This window comes from Gorilla gorilla, chromosome 17 (assembly GCF_029281585.2).
Source record: "Gorilla gorilla gorilla isolate KB3781 chromosome 17, NHGRI_mGorGor1-v2.1_pri, whole genome shotgun sequence".
Classification (NCBI taxonomy): Eukaryota; Metazoa; Chordata; class Mammalia; order Primates; family Hominidae; genus Gorilla; species Gorilla gorilla.
In genome coordinates, this window is record NC_073241.2 from 60,275,236 (window position 1) to 60,295,924 (window position 20,689).

Sequence of the window (20,689 nt, forward strand, 5' to 3'; positions counted from 1 at the left end):
GAATAAGCTGTGAGGATAAACAGGGAAGGATCTTTCCGGCAGAGAAAATAGGAAGTGCAAGGGAACAGGCTGGGGTTTTACCTAGCATGTTCAAGGAGTAGCAAGAAAGCCACTGTGATTGGAGTAGAAAAAGCATGGAAAAAAGAAGTAGGAGATGAAGAGGTAATGAGGTAATAGGGGCCACATCACATTGGAGAATTCGAGGATGCTGGCTTTTCCTTGGAGTCAAATGGAAAACCACTGGAGAATTTAGACAAGACTAACATCATCTGATTTATATCCTTAAAGGTAATACTTGCTGTTTTGTCAAGCATGACTAGATGTGGTTGGATGGGTAAGGAAAAAAAGCAGGGAGACCACTGAGGAAGTTACTGCAAAAACCCAGAGAAGAGACTGTAGTTAGTTAGGCTAACATGATAGCCATAGGGGTGGTGAGAAGTGGTTAGATTCTGGACATAATTTAAAGGTACAGCCATCAGAATTTGCTGATGAGTTGGATGTGTGGTATAAAGATGGAAGTCAAGGACACTATGTCAGAGGGTGCTAGTATCTCTTAATATCTATTCTGCCCATCTTCCTTATTATTAGAATTTGTAGTGATCACAAGGTTGTCCAGAAGAAAGGATTTCTCAGTCACCCTTGCAATTAGTTAGAGCCACATGCAAAGGTCAGGTCAAGAGAATGTGAACAAAAATGATATGTGCAAAATCCAGTTGTGCTCTAGAAGGTGAGAGAGTGTCTTCTCCCTGTTGGACACAGAGGTGAGCCATCTGGAACCTGCAGAGACAGCCACGCTAAAAAATAAAGAAACCTGGGTCCTTGGTGTTTTTTCAAATTAGAACCTTTTTACCAGATCACACTTTTACAAGAAAAGAATAAACCTCTGTCTTGCTTAAGCCACTATTAATTGGGATCTCAATAAAATGCACCTATTCCAATAATGTATAATAATATAGAAATCAAAAGTTTAACTATGAGAAGAATAGACATATAGGCTAAATTGAAGCTCAATATCTGTTTCATTTTCCTTCTACAGTGTCCTCTCATAATGTAGATGCTAGAAATATTCAAACGAAAATAAACCAAAACCTCCAAATTTTGCAGAATCTCTTGAAACCAGAGTTCTGGATTTAAACATGGATGGTCAGACGTGCTTGAACAAGATTGGAATGCCAAAAGTTAGGTAGGCAGGTGTCTTATTTTTGCTGCTTCTGTTATTTTTGCTGGCATCACAGTTTATGTTCCTTTCTTTCTTTCTTTCTTTGAGGTAGGCAGGTGGCTCATTTTTGCTACTTCTGCTATTTTTTCTGACAGCTCAGTTCAGATGCATTGGTTTCCTTCCTTCCTTCCTTCCTTCCCTCTTTCCTTCCTTTTCTGCAATAGCATATGTACTACTAGATATTCGCCAACGTTGTGTTACAAAATAAGATACAGATCAATCTTTTCTCTGATGCTGGTTGGCGCAGTTCAGAGACTGTTCTGAAGTTTCATGAGGAGGAACATAGCTATGGTGTTTTCCAAAGTGCCAGTGGCACTTTGGTTCTCAGAATAATGTCTTCTCTATCATGGAGAAAGCAATATGTACCTTGGTTGTAGATACTGTGGTATAGCTAGCTTGAGGATTTGTTTCTGAAAGTTCAACCTAAAATTTGTTTCTTTAGCCCTACGGACAATTCTGAAAACTCTTTAATAAATGGTAATAAATCCTTATCTGTTAAGAACTTAGAGAGAACTATGTTTTCTGCAGCTTAAACCTTATGAAACACACTCCAATGCCCAGAGAGTCAGAAGGATTGAACTCTAATCCCTGCTAATTGAGATGGAAGGCTGTTTTTAGGACAAATAACAAGCATTTTATTTCCATAAGTTTAGTTTGAAACCCTATTAAACTTCCAAGTGTTAATATCAATTAGATAGTTTGGGCTGGAAATACAAAGTTTTAAGAATTCAGTATATAAATAGTATTTAGAGTTATGAGATCTGATGAGATCACTGAGAGAGTAAATATCAAGAAACAAGAGGTAAGATTCATTAACTGAGCCCTGGAGCTCTCCGAAGTTTAGACACTGGGACAGGAGGCACATAGTCCATAGAGGTTTGACCCCTACCTCCCTCTTCAGCCTCATCTCCCTGCTCCATTCCATCACACCTTGGAAGACTAAGGCACCCAGAGCTCCTCTAAGGAGCTCTCACTTCTGTACTTTCCTCTTCTTCTACAATTATTTACCTGCAGAAAAATTTTCCATTCTTCAGGACTCCACTCAGATGTCTCCTTCTCTAAGCCTCCTCTTGCTTTTTACCACTTTACCTCAGGGTTTAATGTTCATGTCATTTGTTACCAAATCACCCAACATCTCTATACTAGAATCATAGCACTCATCACTGAAAATTGTAATTATTATCCTACTTCTGTCTCCTTCACGAGGCCAATAACCCACATGACAGCAAGGGCCATGACTAAATTTACTTATATCTTTAGGACCTAGAGCGGTACCTCCCTCAGGATATAGTTAAGTGCTCAGTAACTCCCTGCTAAATAAATGAATAAACAAATAAAGATCATTCAATGGCTTTAGAGCCTTTCTCATATTATTAGGTTTTTAGTAATTTTCATTCTCGTTTTACTTTTGTTACACCCCATGAACATCTTTAATCAGATCTGTTTATTTTTATATGTTTAAAGAGGTATTAAATCTCAATGAAACAGACTCTTAGAATTAAAGCAACCCTAACCAAAAAAGGTGTAAACCTACTTGTTGAAGAAACAATGGGAAAGGCCCCAAGGAATTCTCTTGCATAGAGCAAGGAATAGGTGCCCATCTCCTCTTGGCACGCCTGAGAACAGTTTCTCTAGTGTGTCTTGTCTTCGATACCTGAATTTAGAGAAAAACAAATACATGAATAAACAAAAGCATCACAGTCTACTTTGTGTAAAATAGTGGACAGCTCATAAACCTAATCTTTCTTTGGAGTTTCAGTGTCAGGCATTTCCATGCTGGAGCTAAACCAGTTAATAAAGTCTTTCTGCATTAGAAGGGTAAGAAAGACTATATCCAGATTTTAAAGGTTTCAGGAAACAGAGAATTTCTTTTTGTATACCATTCTAACACTGACTATACTTTCATGTTAGGAAAATCACCACTATATTCTTAGTTCTTCTTGCTTTGTCCCAAATAGAGACATAGAACATATTCTGTCTACAACAATCTCCAGATAGCACTTACTTGTTCTTTTAGTTAAAAGCTCATGCCCTTAGGTCAGAGAAAGAAAATGTATGTCCTTCACTGCCATAGTGCTCTATTTACACAGTCTGATACGGTAGCCCTTGGCCACCATAAGTCATGTGATTATTTAAATTTAAATTAACTAACACTAAATAACATAAGAAGCTCTATCCTTTGGTTGCACTAGCCACATGCCAAGTGCAGAGTAGCCATTAATATTGAGCTATCATATCGAACAGTGCAGATAGTGCCGTCTCTATCATGGGAAAAAGTTCTATTAGACTTTTTAGTGATGTCCATCTCATTTCATGATGCAGCAAGGGAGACATTTTATTTCATAAGAATTAATTAATAATTGCATTAAACATTTAGCAAAGTGCTAAGCTGTAACTTAAATTAGCTTTATTATTGATACAGTTAACACAGATTAGGTGTAATCCAGTCTAAACCTTTCATCATTTTGTGACTACTTTCATAATGGCATTCCTCACTGCAAAGGTTTTGCAGTAAAAAAATTCTGAGTTCTATAATAGAGGGATAACCAAACTGACACCAGTGCACAAAAGACAATAGTTAGAATGTAGAGATGGAAGAAGCCCTCACAGAGGAGAAATAATTCGGATTTCATAAAGTAAAACCAAAACCAGAGTTCAACAAGTGTTAAGAAAGAGAGAGAGGGAGAGACAAAAATAGAGTGAGAGGTAGAGAGAAGGATAGAAAAAGGGAGAGAGGGAAGGTGACAGGGAGGGAAGAAAAGGAAGGGGAAAAGGAAAGGGAAGGAAAGGAGAAGGAAAAGGGAAGGAATGAAAAGGACAGGGTAAGAAAATGGAGGGGAAGGAAAAGGGTAAGAAAATGGAAATGAAGTGAAAGGAAAGGAAACAAAATGAAAACAAAAGGGGAAAATACCCTATTTATCCCTGTTTCTCTTTGCAATTTTTAATGAGAGTATTTTAATGAAAAAAATGACTGAAAATATTTAATGTACTTTCAATACCTTCTTCTGATGTTCTAACAGCACAGTAACCTCTTTCTGTGTCTGTTTCCTTTTGTCAGAAAGCCATATGGTAAATGATCTTTTCTTATCAGACAGCACAACAGCCCTGGCTGTGTACACTGACCCATCATTTAGAACTCTGAAATCAGGATCACTTGACCGGATGAGGTCTGCAGATCTGAAGCACTCTTCCAAATTAACTGCGAGTAAAAATTTCCAAGTTGTAAGGTAAAAACACATGAGAAGAAAAAATGTGTTAAAATAATTTATATAATATTCTTAAAAACCATGAAGTGGGATGAAATAAGCCAATCACTTTGCATTTACCAGATATCTTAACCTGTTTTTTACATTACTTAAAAAATGATCATTTTCTTTCAGTTAACAAATAATTATTGAGTGTATATTTCTATTAAATACGGTGTTTTAAACCTTTATATGCTTCTAATAGACTTATGAAAATGACCTTCCAATTAAAGATGTGGGCATGTTATAATCATGACAAAACTGAGCAACATGCCCCCAACACACCTGAATAAACATATAGAAGAGTTTCCCTAACAATACAATCTGAGTGTTTAAGATATACCTATATTCAGTGAGAAGCCATGAGCCAAAGAGCAATCGAGTGTATGAGTTTGGTAAAGAGTCATGTTAGAAAAATCCAGTCTCCGAAATTTTCTTCCCACTGGCACTTTTCTGTACACAGTTTTCCCTGGAGACCCACAATACTCTGTGTGTTCCAAGCTTTCCAGGGCCCCACACTGAAACTCTACATGGAGTCTTTCTTCCCTGGGATTTCTGGCCTCTAGTAACAGGTAATAAAATGCATATAAATATCAAAATGTACCTGTCATCCATGCCATTCTTCAACTATTTGTCTTAGCATAAGGCAAATGGATAAATTACTACTCAGTTAAGAAACGACCTCTCAAAGGATTCATTTGCTGTCCATGAGTCATGTTTTCACTTTAATTCAAATCTGTCCCAGGTGGAAATATTTAGCAAAAATAAATAAATAAATAAACATCTTCAGGGCTGATGACATATTTCTCTCTTCACATTTTTAACAGAATGATAACTTCTGGTTTACTCCCTGGAGGAACATCCCTTTTTAGTAGATTCAGGCTAACTCCAAAAGGCAAAGGTATTATATCATGCTCTTTCCAGCCTATGTAAACTAAATTTCTGCTTTAAAAAGACTTTTAAAATTTCTCACCTCTGCCAATTATTTTGTCTGCCTCTAGTTTAGAAGGTACATTAAGTATCACCTTTTTGCAGGCTTCACCAGCATGACTGAAGATCTAGAATTTAAAAGGTCACATTAATACAGTAGAAAATAAAGATTAAAAAAACATAATCATATCAATAGATGTAAAACAAGCAACTGACAAAGTCCAACACCCATTTATAATAAACCCCCCGCAAACTAGGAATAGAAAGGAATTTGCTCAATATGATAAAGTTCATTTATGAAAAACAACAACTAACTTCATATTTAAAGGAGAAAAACAGAATCATTTCTTCTAACATCAGGAACAAGACAATGATGTCTGCTCTGCTCTAACTGCTTCTCTGTGTGTGTGTGTGTGTGTGAGAGACTGAGTCTCACTCTATGGCCCAGGCTGGAGTGCAATGGCGTGATCTTGGCTCACTGCACCCTCCACCTCCCAGCTTCAAGCAATTCTCCTGCCTCAGCCTCCCAAGTAGCTGGGATTACAGGCGCCCGCCACCATGATCAGCTAATTTTTATATTTTTAGTAGGGATGGGGTTTCACCATGCTTCTATTTAACATTATACTGGAGCTTCTAGCCAGGAAAATTACACAAGAAAATAAAATCAAAGGCATCCAAATTGGAAAGGAAAAGGTAAAATTGTTTCTATACACAGATGACATAAATTTGTAGACAGAAAATCCTAGGAATCCACTAAAAAACTGTCTAAATAAATGAGTTCAGTAAGGCTACAGGATACAAGATGAACATGTGACTGCATTTCTGTACACTAGCATTGAAAAATTTGAAAACTAAGCAAAAAAATTGATTTGTAGCATATAAAGAAGAATAAAATACTTAGGAATACATGTAATCAAATATGTATAATATTATACACTGAAAACCATAAAACATTGCTGAAGGAAATTTTTAAAGACCTAGATAAATAGAGAGAGAGCCCATCTTCATGGCTATTCCCCAAATTAATTTACAGATTCAATACAATCTCTATAAAAATCCCAGATAACTTTTTTTGAAGAAATTGAAAATTAATCTTTCTAGAAATACAAGTTACCCAAATAAAATTGAAAATGAAAAAAAACTGAAAGACCTATTTACCAATTTCAAAACTTACTACAAAGCTACAATAATCAAAACAGAGCGGTGCTGGCAATAGAATAAATATATAGATGAATGGAATAGAACTTAAAGCCCAGAAATAAGGCCTTACATTTATGGTTAGCTTCCAGACATTTCAAGAGAAATAAATAGTCTTTTCAACAAATGGTATTGGGATAATTTGATATCTTCCTGAAAAAAAAGTGAATTTGAACGCCTACCTCAAACCATACACAAAAATTAACTCAAAATGAACCACAGACATAAATGTAAGAAATAAATTATTTAGAGGTAAACTTGAGAGCAAATCTTTATGATGTTGGGTTAGGAAATGATTTATTATGTACAACACCAAAAACACAGTGATAAAGAAAAGTTCTTAAATAATGCTTATTCAAAGTAAAAACTTCTGCTCTCCACAAAAATGCCACTTCCTTTACAAAAGTGAAAAATGCAACGACTCATAGAATAGTTTTTTTTGTTTTGTTTTGTTTTGTTTTGAGACAGAGTCTCGCTCTGTCGCCCAGGCTGGAGTGCAGTGGCATGATCTAGGCTCACTGCAAGCTCCGCCTCCCAGGTTCACGCCATTCTCCTGCCTCAGCCTCCGGATTAGCTGGGACTACAGGAGCCCGCTACCACGACTGGCTAATTTTTTTGTATTTTGTAGTGGAGACGGGGTTTCACCGTGTTCGCCAGGATCGTCTCGATCTCCTGACCTCGTGATCCGCCCGCCTCGGCCTCCCAAAGTGCTGGGATTACAGGCGTGAGCCATCGCGCCCGGCCTGAAGAAAATTCAAACGAATAAAGGACTTGTATCGAAAATATTTAAGGAATTCCTGCAACTCAATAATAAAAAGATAAATAACACAGAAAAACGGGCAGAGGATCAGAATAGGTATTATCCCAAAAAAAGATATTAAAATGGCCAAAAAGTAGATGAAAAGATGCCCAACATCATTAGGTTTTAGGGAAATGGTAATCTAAACCACAATGCAATACCTATTTGCTAGGATAACTAAAATAAATAAGACAGAAAATAACAAGTATTGGTGAGGATGTCGAGAAACTGAAACCCCTACATTTTGCTGGAGGAAATGTAAAGTGGTACAGACACTTTGGAAAACAGTTTGGCAGTTTCTCAAAAAGTTAAACGTAAACCTATATGATCCAGCAAGTCCACTCTTCCTAAAAGAAATAAAAACCTGAGTCCACACAAAAACTTGTCATGAATATTCACAGTACATACCATTATTCACAAGAGGCAAAAAGTGAAAACAACCCATACAACGAAATGTTATTCAGCTCTAAAAAGTACTTTATTAAGTTCTATGCATGCTACAACAAGGATAAACCTACAAAACATACTCGGTGAAAGAAACTAGATACAAAACAACATATACTGTACGATTTCGTTTACATAAAATGTCCACAATAGGTAAATATACAGGAACAAAGTAAATTTCCATGGGAAGTGGTTGTAAATGGGTATGAGGCTTATTTTTAAGGTGATGAAAAACTTCTAAAATTAGATTGTAGTAATTATTGCACATTCTTCAAATTTACTACAATTCACTGAATTGTGCACTTAACAAAGGTGAATTTTATGGAATGTAAATTATATCTCAATAATGCAGTTTAAAACAAAAAAGTACACTGTCATTGATCAAAAAAATGACTATCCACAATCACTTCTAGAAATTGGCAATGAAAGGCCTTGTCAAATTTATAAATTCACAGAAGTAATTTCAGCACAATAAAGTGGCATAATAATCACAAAGAAGTATTTTATTTCTGATATAATCAAATATGAAACAGATTTCTGCACAAAATTAAAATATTTTAACTCACAGTAACATAACTGTAAATATATGTATATACAAATATATACATTATCACAATTATTCTAATATGTGATCTAAAATTATTGTACTTCTCAAAGATCCACCTTACCCTCACTTGAATTAGTCAGAATAAACAAAAATATCATAAAAATATGGACAAATAGGGCCAACATGTAACAATGCTGTTTAATTTAGATATAATAAGCCAAGAAATCATTTTCAGAAAATAATAACCAGATTTCAAACTGGGACAATGAAGTAATAAGTCATTTGCCCTTTAAAAAAAACCATATCATACATATGCTTAATTTAATATTTTCCTTAAGTATATAGTTGTCACCTTGGGATGAAAAATGGTTTCCTTCAACAAACCACCCATTGGTTGAAATATATCATAACTCTGTAGTTGTTATTTTTGAATCCCCAAAAAAAGCTATGCCCAATATATATTTACTCACATCTCTTTTCAAAATATCTCAGTTAACTGTGAAATATTTAAATCAATTAAAACATAATAAATGCTCAGTGCCCATCTAGATCTTTTAAAAAAATGAACATTTTGCAATTTTTGTTCTATTTTTTAATTAAAATTTACACGTGTAGCTAAAGTCTTATGCTCTATTATATTTCCAACTCTTCTCCAGGGAATAGCATTTTCAGAAGTTAGAATTTATACTTCCTCAGTAGGATTTTATACTTTTATTATATAGTATATGCTTGTGCCCATAAAATATAAGCTGGTTTTGGGTAGTGTGTGTTTATATGCATCCTTTTGCAGTTTGCTTTTTTCATCCAACAGTATGTTTGAGATTTTTCCATAAATGTACCACAGTTTATTTTTAGTCATTCTGCTATTGATGGTTATTTAGATTGCTTTTCATTTCTTCTATTACAAATGGCACTATGTGAACAGCTGTGCCTAAAGCGGAAATTACTGTGCCATACATGAACACCTTCAATTTTATTAGCTATTGCCAAGTTGCTCTACAAAGTACTAATATCAATTTCTATTAATGCCCCCAGCATATTAAATCTCTCTATTTCCCATATCCTCCCTTACAAATAATTTTATGACTTTTTCCATGTTGCCAACCTAATGGCTGTTTTAATTTGCATTTTATTTATTTGTAGTGAGATTGACTGTATTTTCTTGTGTTTATTTGCCATTTATCTTCTGTAAATTGTCTATTCTTCTCCTTTAATCACTTATCTATTGTTTGTGCTTGTTAAATTTTTTTCTTGTAGGTTTACTTAGTTTGCTTTTTAACTGTTATTATGAAATCTTCTGATAAACAGAGTGCTTCAATTTTGTTTTTTTCATTTGACACATCTTTATTAAAATTTTATGTATACCAGATACTCAAAAACTTCAAAGTTCCCCATTGTTCAATCTTTTTTTTTAAAGTAGTATTTTTGCTCTTTTTAGACTTTGACTCTCAAAACAATTTTATGATCAGTTCCCCAAGTTCTGTAAAAATTTATTTTAGGATGTTGATGAAATTCCATTTCCTTTAAATATTAATTTAAAGAGGATTTGACATTTAGGGCTCTTGAGCCTTTCTGTCCATGAACATGATTCATTCTCACTTACTTATGAATTATATTTCCTTTTTGCTTTCTTTTTTTTTTTTTTTTTTTTTTTTTTTTGAGATGGAATCTTGCTCTGTGGCCCAGGCTGGAGTGCAGTGGTGCGATCTCGGCTCACTGAAACATCTGCCTCCTAGGTTCAAGCAATTCTCCTGCCTCAGCCTCTTGAGTAGCTGGGATTACAGGCGCCTGCCACCACCCCCAGCTAATTTTTGTATTTTTAGTAGAGATGGGGTTTCACCATGTTGGCCAGGCTGGTCTTGAACTCCTGACCTTGTGATCTGTCTGCCTCAGCCTCCCAAAGTGCTGGGATTACAGGCGTGAGCCACCGCACTCGGCCGAATTATGTTTGCTTTTCAATAAAGCTTTGCAATTTTTGCTAAAAAGGTCTTTCACATTTTTTGTTACATTTATCTTAGATATATTGATTTGTTGCTGTCATGAATGGGATTCTTCTTAACATATTTTTGAGTTGTCCCTTGATAATATATAGAAATCATTTAAAAATATTAAGCTTATAACCATGAAACTTGCTTGCTTTTATTAGTTCTAGTATCTGTTAATAGATAGTGTTGGATTTTCTATGTAGTTAATCCTGTCGCTGGCAAAATGACAACTACGTTTCTTTTCTTTTAATCCTACAAGTCTTTCATTATTGCTAATTTTTATCTGATATGCTTGTTAGGACCTCTTCTGGAATGCTGAATAGAAATACCTGCACTGACCATTATGGATTTGTTTCTAACTTAAAGAGAATATTTTTACAATTTTGCCATTAATTATGAGTCTTTTTCTTTTTTCCTTGTAACATTCATTCATTCATTCATTTTTGTTACATATGTTTCATTACATTAAGAAAGTTCATTCTTGGCCAGGCGAGGTGGCTCATGCCTGTAATCCCAGCACTCTAGGAGGCCAAGGCAGGCGGATCATGAGGTCAGGAGTTCGAGACATGCTGGACCAACATGTTGAAACCTCGTCTCTACTAAAAATACAAAAATTAGCCGGCTGTGGTGGCACAAGCCTGTAATCCCAGCTACTCAGGAAGCTGAGGCAGGAGAATCACTTGAATCTGGGAGGCGGAGGTTGCAGTGAGCCAACCTCCAGCCTGCACTCCAGCCTGGGCAACAGAGCAAAACTCCATCTCAAAAAAAAAAAAAAAAAAAAGGTCATTCTCTACATTCTTAGTGTGCTATGAATTCTATGAATTCTTTTGAAATGAAATGTTTCCACTTTCTTGAAATAATCAGTTTTTCTCTGTTGATACATTTTCTCTGTTGATACTATGTTAAAATACAATAATAGATGTTCTAATGTGAACCCATGTTTCCTTTCCTGATAAGCCTTACAAGAACATAATATATTTATATCTTACAAATATATTGGTTTGTTTTCAGTTTATCTCATTTCACATATTTGTCTGTAAGTGAGATCAGGCTACTATTTTTCAACTTCATATGATCCTCATAAAATGAGTTAAGAAGACTTCTGTATTTTTCTGTTCTTTGAAACAATTTACATAAAGTACACTGTTCCATATAATTTTGAAAGAAATAACTTATCACAAACCTGGACCTGGTGGATCTAAAGAAGTGTGTGTGGAGCTCTCTAACTTCTAATTCAATTTATTTAATGGTTACAGGTCTATTTAGATTTTGTATAACTCCTCAAGTCAATGTTGGTTATGTGTATTTTGTAAGAAGTTGTCTCTTTTGTCTGTATTTTCAAATTAATTGGAATTATCTATTCATATTATTTTACTTTTTAACATCTGTTCTCTCCAAAACTATACTTCCTTTTCATTCCTAATATTGTTTTATCTATGCCTTTTCTATTTTTTACTTGCTCAATTAGAGTAGGGTTTGTCTATACTCAAGAGGTTTAGTTTAGTTGATACCCTCTGTTGCTTATTTCTTTCCTTTTTAAAAAATGTTCTTCATAAAATAGATTATAAATACCAAAGATTATATATAGCATGTGTGTGTTTTAATAAATAATAAAATGAACATTAGGGTACTCACGTTCAAGGTTAAGAAATGGAACATTGCTAATACTTTCAAAGTTCCTAACTATATAGCAGTAGTTCATTCATTTTCATTGCTGCATAGGATATTATTAGAAAGAATGTACAGTTAATTCATTAATACAACTTTTGAAAGGCATAATATTCAATAGACTTCAGTTACAGTATGTTTCTTGAAACTATGAAGTCATTTGATACTATGTTTTTGTGAGGTTTGGATGCCTTATTGAAAATAAAATAAAGTAAAAAATGTAAAGACACTAGTATATTAATGATGAACTAATTACCTTTAAAGATATTTTATAATAAAAATAACTTCTGTATACAAGAATGCCCATATTTTAAATTGAAATATAACAAACTTTAAAAATGATAATATAAAGTATTACCTACTGCAGCCTAAGCAAAATAGTTTTGTTGCATTTTATAGTACTAAGCAAATTGTATTAATTGCATTATAGAAACCTTATCAGACGAATCATTAAATCCTGATCGAAAAATTTAATGCCAAAGAGAGAATGAAAATTAAAGGTGTTATCTGCAGTTGTTTCACTTTCATGCTGTTGTTTAATTTTATAGTAAATACACAAAGTAGGCTTTCTAAAATGACACCCTACTTCAGTAGAGAAGAAAAAGAATGGAAATTTACGGAATGTCTTAAATGTGAAGAGGATCTTCTGGATTAAACACAATAATTACAGAATTTTAAGCTCTTCATTTCTCCTGTGGCCATAAGTCTTCTGCAGAATGGAAATATTACCTTTCAAATTCTTACCACTTCAAAGGTAAATTGCAAGATTTACTGCTCTACATTCTCAGTACTTAAATGAGTCTAATAAATTTGTTTCTACCCAAACTCATTGTAAGATGGGAATTCCAGCTATCATACTTTCAGCGGAAAGTATGATTAACTACAGGTCACCACAGATACCATATATGGTACAGGACTGCCATGGGAATTACAACAGGATCAAAAAATGTGCATGAGCTTACATTTATTTATTCAGAACGTGCTTCCGTATCTAGCTGTATCTCAACAGGAACATCAACAATCTCCTTTTAATAAGGTAGCTGATAATGCATCAATCTAAATATACGTACACTATAATTTTGACTTTTTTAAGCTTGCAGTTTTAAAACTAGTTTTCATCTACTTCCTTTATTTGCCTTAATCTTCTTGTCACAAATGTAAAAGCCTTTAGAAATTACTATACTCCCTTTTAATTTAAAATGATGAATATATCAAATATTACCAAGAGCAAAAACATCACAAGTTTTTCTGGTAAGGACTCACATTATTCACATTAACTCTATCAAATATAAAAATCTGGATGCCTATTTATCAACATAGGTTGCAGGCAGAGTTCATATACTCCAAAGAGGAAAAGTACAGATTTGAGGGGAGTTATTGCAAACGTTTCAACTATTTTAGTTCCTTTAGAAGAGGAGCCCTTTTAACAAAATGATGGATTAGCTGTGTCCAAGTATGTGCCATTTATAATGTATACTAGATAACATAATCTTAAAGTGGATTTGATAACAGTATTAACACATATTTTTAAAAGAATCTTATTATTTGTAACAGGCAGAAGACAACTGATCTCATGTAAATTAGTTTCCACCATCCCTAACAATTCTGGTTACATTAAGAGGAAAAAACACTTTCTGAGGCAATCAAAAACTTACAATAGTGAGTGAGATGCTCTGATATACTTCTTTTTTTAGTATCTCCCTGTCATTTTTTTCTTTGTGCGTGTGATTATTAGAAACTGTATTTACACTTCAGAGTGTGGTGGGGCACAGGGTGGGAAGGAGATACAGGAAAAATGCAGAATGGGAAAATTCCCTCAACCTGTTGGGCTGCTTACTGGGAAGACTAAAATTTAACAAGTCTCAGATTCTTGTTAAAGACTTGCTTTGAAAAGCTGTCTCCTTAGAACAAGCAATGTTTTAAAGATAAGTAATGGTTTAAAGATATCCATTAAAGTCTCTATAAAATGAAAAATGTTTCTAAAATGCCGTGTCATTAATATTATATTGAAAAGTTCAGAGTCGTATGAGTCAAAAGGAAGGAAATACATACATGAGATGGTCAAGAGAAGTGTTAATTTACCCATCTGGTCCGAAATTGCAAGTGTTTGTAAACTGACAATTGCAGATGAAATAAATTGTCATTTTCTGCGCACTTTCCGGTATTTAAGTCTCCAGATACAGCACTTAACCTAAACTCAACGGAATTATTTAAAAAAAAAAAAAAATCTTAAACGAGTATGTCCTAGATCAAAGCTGAAGCTTCCTCCGTTTAGATTTACGCGCACCTTCTTCCTTGCCACAGCCCGACACCCCCACCCATGCCTTGCCGGGAAAGCTCCTGGTCTTCCATGGCCTCTGGGAGCCTCGAGCGAATGCGAGAAATTCTGAGAGCAGCACCCCTAGTTTCGTTCCCCATCCTCAATCCCTTCGTAAAGGAAACACAAAACCCCAAATGCATGCTTGTAAACTGAAAAGCTGAAAACGCTTTTAAATATATTACAAAAGAACACATTCTGTAAGCCGTTTCCATTTGTAGTCATTTCATAAGCTCAGATACTTTGTTGGAACAGTTCCCGGGCAAATGGATGCGCTTATTTGTCCAATTCCTTCTCCATAAACATATCGCAGATCATAACTACCAATCCCATATTCATATCTCGCTGACCTAAAGGGAGGACAACCCTCGGACCCACTCCCACTTGCCAGGGTGGAGGGCCAGGAAGCAGTAAGAATCCGCGAGACCAGATTCGGCTCACTGCCGACGCGGGTATAGACCTCGCTCCCATCGGACCCCATGCGCATCCATGGATGCGGGGAAGTCGCGGGTCCGCGGCTCCTTTCTGGGCGTGCGGAATGAAACTCTCTTGAAGCCTGAAGCTTCGCGTGTAACCGCGCCGCCAGAGTTCCGAACACTTCAAGTCTCCCGTGTTCTCAGAGCATCGTCTCTAACTTCCTCTGCTAGAGGATTTCGTCCTGGGCGGCAGGTTTCCGTAGACTCGAAACCCCAGGCTGTGCTCGGGCCGCGCAGTCCTCCCCGGAACCGGAGTAAGTACGACGTAACCCCACCGCATCCATCATCCCCCACCACTGTCACCCTCTACCCGCCTCCACACCTCGGCAGCATCCCCAAAACACAACACGACCCCAACCCCCATTCTGGCCCGGTCTTCCCACACCTTCGCGCCCCCGGCACATCCCGCCCCCGGCTGGGTGGCTGGCGGGGGTGGACCGCTTGGGTGAGCTTCTGAATACCCTTTAGGGGAGATACCGAGAAACCCACTTCTCAGGGGCAGCCCCACCAAGGGACCCAGGGACACAGCCCCGGCTCCACTCACTAACGAACCCATCCGGGTCAACTGGGACCCGGAGCGGGGGAGGGGGCAGCCCCTAAATCCCATTTCAAGTCTGTGCTTTGAGCTCTCAGGGATCCTCTCCACCCAAAGGCGCCCTCCAACCACCATCACCACCAGCTCCACCACCTGGGGAGAAGCGTGAATCCCAACCCCCTGCCCAACCCGCGACGGCGCCCGCCAGAGCGCAGCGAAGCCTGAGCGCGACTCAGAATTCCAACAATCGAACACCGTGTCTCAAAACAAAAAGCTCAGTCCAGAGTCGACCCGCAAGCACACGTTTTCTCTCCTCACTCCTGCAGGCCCGAACTTGGGGCTGCTACCAGACCCGCAGCATTGATCTGAGCCGCGGTTGTCACGTTTCGGCCCGCTTCGTCCCCAGCTCCGTGCAGGGTCCAGGGCGGATCCACCCCCGTCCCCACCCCAGCCCTATCCGGCGAGATCTGGCTTACCACGAGGGTTAGCAGCAGATGCAGGCAGACGGCTCCGCGCACGGAGCGCCGGGGCCCAGCGGCGGCCATCAGGATGCCGGGCAGGGCCAGGAGAACGCGGGCGCCGGGAGGGTGCCGAGAGCGAGACCTGCAGAGGTGCAGGGCGCGGGAGGTGCTTTTCTCGCTGCTGCTTGTTTTTAAGTGTATTTGGCCTCTCTCAGGCTTGCCTGCCCGGGAGCAACTTCACTTCTGAAACCGGATTGGACCCAGAGGACGCGGAGAGGCCACTCCTTGTTATTTCTCAAGTTTTATCATCGCCGGCGCGGCTGAGGAGCTGCCCGAGCCTGCCCCTCTGCTCCCCAGCAGCCACCCGTGCGTTCGCGCTCGGGAAAGCGGTCTCTGGCGCACCCTCTGCCAGTTCTCCCACGCCCCTCGTCTGCCCCGCGGCGCTGCCGCCCCGCCCGGCCCGCAGAGAGGCCCTGGCAGCCCAGATCGTCCCAGGGCGGCCCCATCGCCGACGCTGCGCGGTGCATCTCAATGCAGAACCCCAATCCGCCCGCAGGGATTCCCTGCCTGGACACGGGCTCTGCTGGATGCCAGGAACAGCCTTGTCATTGGATCAGCGGATCTCCCCTTCGACGTCTGAACAAATTCTGCCAATGTTTTCAGATTAAAGCAAAATACATGTACTGTATTCTCTCCAGATTTGACTAACATGACAAAATACACGACAGAAGGAATTTATCCCAAATGGCATGATAAACAGTTTTTGGCATGTCAGAAATTAAAACCAAATTTAAGAAATTCTAATCTAACCATTTTTACGCACCCAAAATATGAGCGATTACACTCCGCGCTCTATTAACTGTCACTTTGGGGGACTCATATGAACCTTCTAAAAACGACTTTGTTCTTAGATGTAAATTATTGGTTTACTACTTACTGGTACCAAAATGAAATTTTTCAGGTGGTCAAAGGAATATCTACCACACAAAACCTTCTAAAACGAGGCTTACAGATTCTACATCATGCAACGACTATTTATCAGGGCCCAAAGTCGGCCAAGCTTTGTGTGAGGGCATGGAAGAAAGGAAATGCAGAAAATCCAGTTCCTGTCGGAAATAATTCAAAGTCAGAAAGGGACGAAAGACAATCGTTCCTAGCCCAGTAGGCTACACTTTTTAATAGAGATGTCGTTTGTAACACCAGGGGGACATTCTGTTATTTCTCCCTAAACTGAATTTTATGTTCCCCGAGTTCCCATCTACTGGATTCAGGAGGAAATCCCTCTCAGACATGAGATGCTACTCCTCGAAGTCCATTCAAAAGTTCCAAGGTCGGGAATTTCAGACAGCCAATTAATCATGAAAGGGTGTTATGACCTTCATTCATCTCACTCTGGCTCAAGTCTAATAGACTCCTCGTCGTCTAAGCCATGTATTCCCTGAAGTCTGGGGCTTCCCTGAAATTCATGAGGCTCAGCTTTAAGGGCTCAGACACTCTTAAGTTGAGCTTCCCAGTGTGAATCTCCCAGGCACCCGTCAGTGGAGGTCTCTGTATGGAAGAGCTCTTCCAGTCTCAGAGAAAGTTCTCCAAACTTCTCTCCACTCCAGCGTTTTCACCTCCCATCCTCCACGTGCCTCCAGCATGACCTCAGAGAAAGCTTCTCAAAGTCACTTCCAGCCCCCCAGCCCTCAGAAACTCAAGTAGAATGGTTTTCTTGAACTTAGATGAGTAAAGGAGATGGCTAGCACCAATCTCCCTCCCTCACCACTTTGAATTCACTGTTAGAGTGAAGGGTTGAGGTGTTAAGTCATTTTAGAGGAGAGGATCTAACTTAGCTGAAGAAAGCTTTGAAGAAGCAAAATGTTGCGATAAGCCCAGCAAAGAAAAGGGAAAGGGTAGGAGAATGCTTCAAGATAACACAACATCAACAGGACATGAGAAGCTCTGGAGAGCCTTGTGAGAGTGCCCCAGGGTAAGAAAGCAGAAAGGGGTTGGTTCAGAATGGTTACATGGAATGGCTGGGAATTCGGTTAGAAAGATGGTTCATGACAAACCATGCTGAGGAATTTAATTTCATCCTGACAGAAATGGAGAACCATCCATTCAATGTGTGAAAAGGGTTAGTAACTACTGTTACAAAATTGTCACTTTTGGTGAGTTTGCACATATGAACCCATTTGTGCTGTAATATGGCTTTCTTTAATACCTAGGGAATGAAAGACTTTGAAGTGTTTGTCTTTATTCTAACTATTCTTAGTTTTTCTATGATTTCAACTTTATCTTCAGATTTATGAGAGTCTGGCCTGGTTAGGACTGTCCTTTGAAAGACTAAAACTCTAAAATTGCTATCCTCTGATTGTTTTGACTGTGCTGTGTAATAGAGGATATTCATCGTTAAGCCTACTGACTAATATGACAATTGCTGTGAGCTTCCATCTTTAGCTTCCGCAAAATAAAAGTTGTAGGAATCTGCTTTAGAAAAACTCGAAGAAAACATATTATGGATATTTTTAACTTGTATTGCAAAATTCTAGGTGCAATACGAACATTAATAACTGAATGTAGTATTAGTAATGATTTTGGAATTTCCTGTTTGTCCACCATGAGTATATTAATCTAAGTCCTAATAAAAAGCAATGCATTTTTGTCATATAAAGAAGAATCTTTACAGATTACAACATAAATATGACTTGAGGATAAATTAAATTGCTTATATTTTTTGCTTATATTTTCCCATATAAATTATGATTTAAAATAGTTTGTTGATTTTTTTTTCAAATATGAGCTTCAGTTTAGATATAGTTAGAACTGGATGCTTTCTATTATAAAATTAATTTTAAATCATCATGAGGTATCATAAAGCATAAAGAGTTTTCTGAACTGTCTTTATCTTAATACCCTATCCCTCAAACTGCAAAGTCAGTTGGAAGTCACTGCTAAAAGGATAATGAGCCAAAATGGGAAAATAATTTATTATTTTCCCTTGTTATGTTCTTAGTTTGAGGGGTAAGAGCAGCAATAACAAAGGATCAAAAATGGGAATTGACTTTAGACTAAAGAACAAAACTTCAGAAATTCAGGTGAATTTCAACATTTTCAGCAGAAAGCAAACAAGATAATGAAGAAGAGTACTCTTACTCTGGACCTATGAGAAATCTCTGACTATGGAAGAGCTAACTAGTCTTAGGAGGTGGGACCTGACCTCTGGCCCACGAGCCAGGCTTCCTTGCACAACTCAGCACCAACAGGTGCTAGTCTAACACACCTACTCATCTCGGTGGCTTACCTGGACGGTGACATGGCAACTGTAGTTTTCCTCAAACACTCCTACAAAACACCGCCAGGACAACTGTACAATGTTTGAGACAAACTTATGAGAAAGAGCAGAGGAATTTATGAAAAAAAAAGCTTGAATTAAAAACAAGTAAAAGATTTGTTTACACCTGTGGCACAAAAATGAGTTCCACCGTGGGACATGAACTCAGAAGCATGTTTGGAATATTATTTAGGATAAATAGCCGCAGTGTGACTAGAGGTTCTGCAGATTTCCCAGAGCGCTATTGAGAACAGCCACCACATTTTGGTCATTTCAAAAGACTGCTGGGGCCTTGAGGATAACAGAAGGTTTAAGTCAAAAGTCAAAAGTCAATTATAAATATCGCATTGCTGCCCACTACCAGAGCCATCCCAGAATCCCTATGTGCCTCCTTCTCACCTATTGACCCATGGCAAGCACCTAATTAGCAGTTGGTGCTAATTTCAATCCAATGAGAATGCTACTCCACACAGCAACGAGGACCTCAACTCTAGATCCAAACGACCCTTGGCCTCCAAGGACATTTCCCCTCCCCCCTATTCTGCTGTGGGTCTCCTCACGTCCTCACTTCTCATCCTAGGATTCATATCTCCCCAGAATGACTGACAGTAGGACTATCCCTTCCTCTCAGGAGAAAGCTCACGCCCATCCACAGAAATGTGACCTTTCACTATAACCTTGGCAACAATCATTCAAAAGTCGGACATTTGTACGTTTCTCAAATTCAGCATTATCCAGTCTAAGTAACACTATTACAATAGTTTAATCCAAATAGGGCGTGCCAAGCTCAGAAAAGTTCCCTTGCAGTATCTCCTTGTTAATTAATGAGTCAAGATCTCTTACAATGGGGTTACTCTTCCTCCACTAAAATCTTCAGACTCCTTTACAAATATCCTCTTCTTCAACCAGTCCTTTTAAGGAGGGAGGAGCAATCTTCCAGTAACTTCCCACTGGCTGGAAGGAATGGTAATTTCCACACAAAAGACAAAACCCTATTGTGTGAGTGATAACTTCTTATAGCAACTAAACTAAAGCCATGTAATAAAGCCCTGATACAGGGTGAACTTTTCGTCCACCTCATCTCAGAATCATCACATAATTCTTCACTTTGATTTCCTCTAGTGTGAAAAATCTCTTTCCACTGGATGAGACTGCAGTTTCTCCTGCATGTTCACATGTCTCCAGGAACCCACTCTATGCATCTGTCTGTTCAAAAGGCATTGCTCAAGAGTGAAGGTTACAGGTGTGAATGGGCTGACTGCCAGACCTCATGTGTCATTGATCCCAGAGTCATTCCCTGATTCATTGCCCCATCAGTCTTCTTTTTACTCAGAAGTTCAGGATGACCATTCCTTAACATCAGCCTGGAGAAGTGGTGTATCCCCCAGCTTAGATGCCTATTAACTAGCTCTGGAGCAGAGAGGCAGCTTTTGCCACCAGCTCCCCATAGGCTAGCAAATTGTTTAACTCAACAGTCATTTATTATTTTATTAGTTCATAATTACATATTAATTAATGCTATTTACCTCAAGATTTGTTCATCTTGATTT

At 38.1% G+C, this 20,689-nt stretch overlaps 1 protein-coding gene across 2 annotated transcripts in view; it reads right to left on the reverse strand.

Moving 5' to 3' along the window:
• Positions 1 to 16,454, reverse strand: part of DSC3 (desmocollin 3) — a 52,573-nt gene extending 36,119 nt beyond the window's left edge. Inside the window, exons 1-4 of one of the 2 annotated variants that reach the window (XM_031003703.3) lie at positions 15,839 to 16,453; positions 5,438 to 5,522; positions 4,219 to 4,418; positions 2,754 to 2,873 (exon numbers count right to left, since the gene is read on the reverse strand). In XM_031003703.3, the coding sequence (XP_030859563.1) occupies positions 2,754 to 2,873; positions 4,219 to 4,418; positions 5,438 to 5,522; positions 15,839 to 15,907 (474 nt within the window). In that variant the 5' untranslated portion in view covers positions 15,908 to 16,453. Of the gene's footprint in view, positions 1 to 2,753; positions 2,874 to 4,218; positions 4,419 to 5,437; positions 5,523 to 15,838 lie in introns of both variants that reach the window. The other variant, XM_031003704.3, reaches the window with a different exon arrangement.
• Positions 16,455 to 20,689: the final 4,235 nt, after the last annotated feature.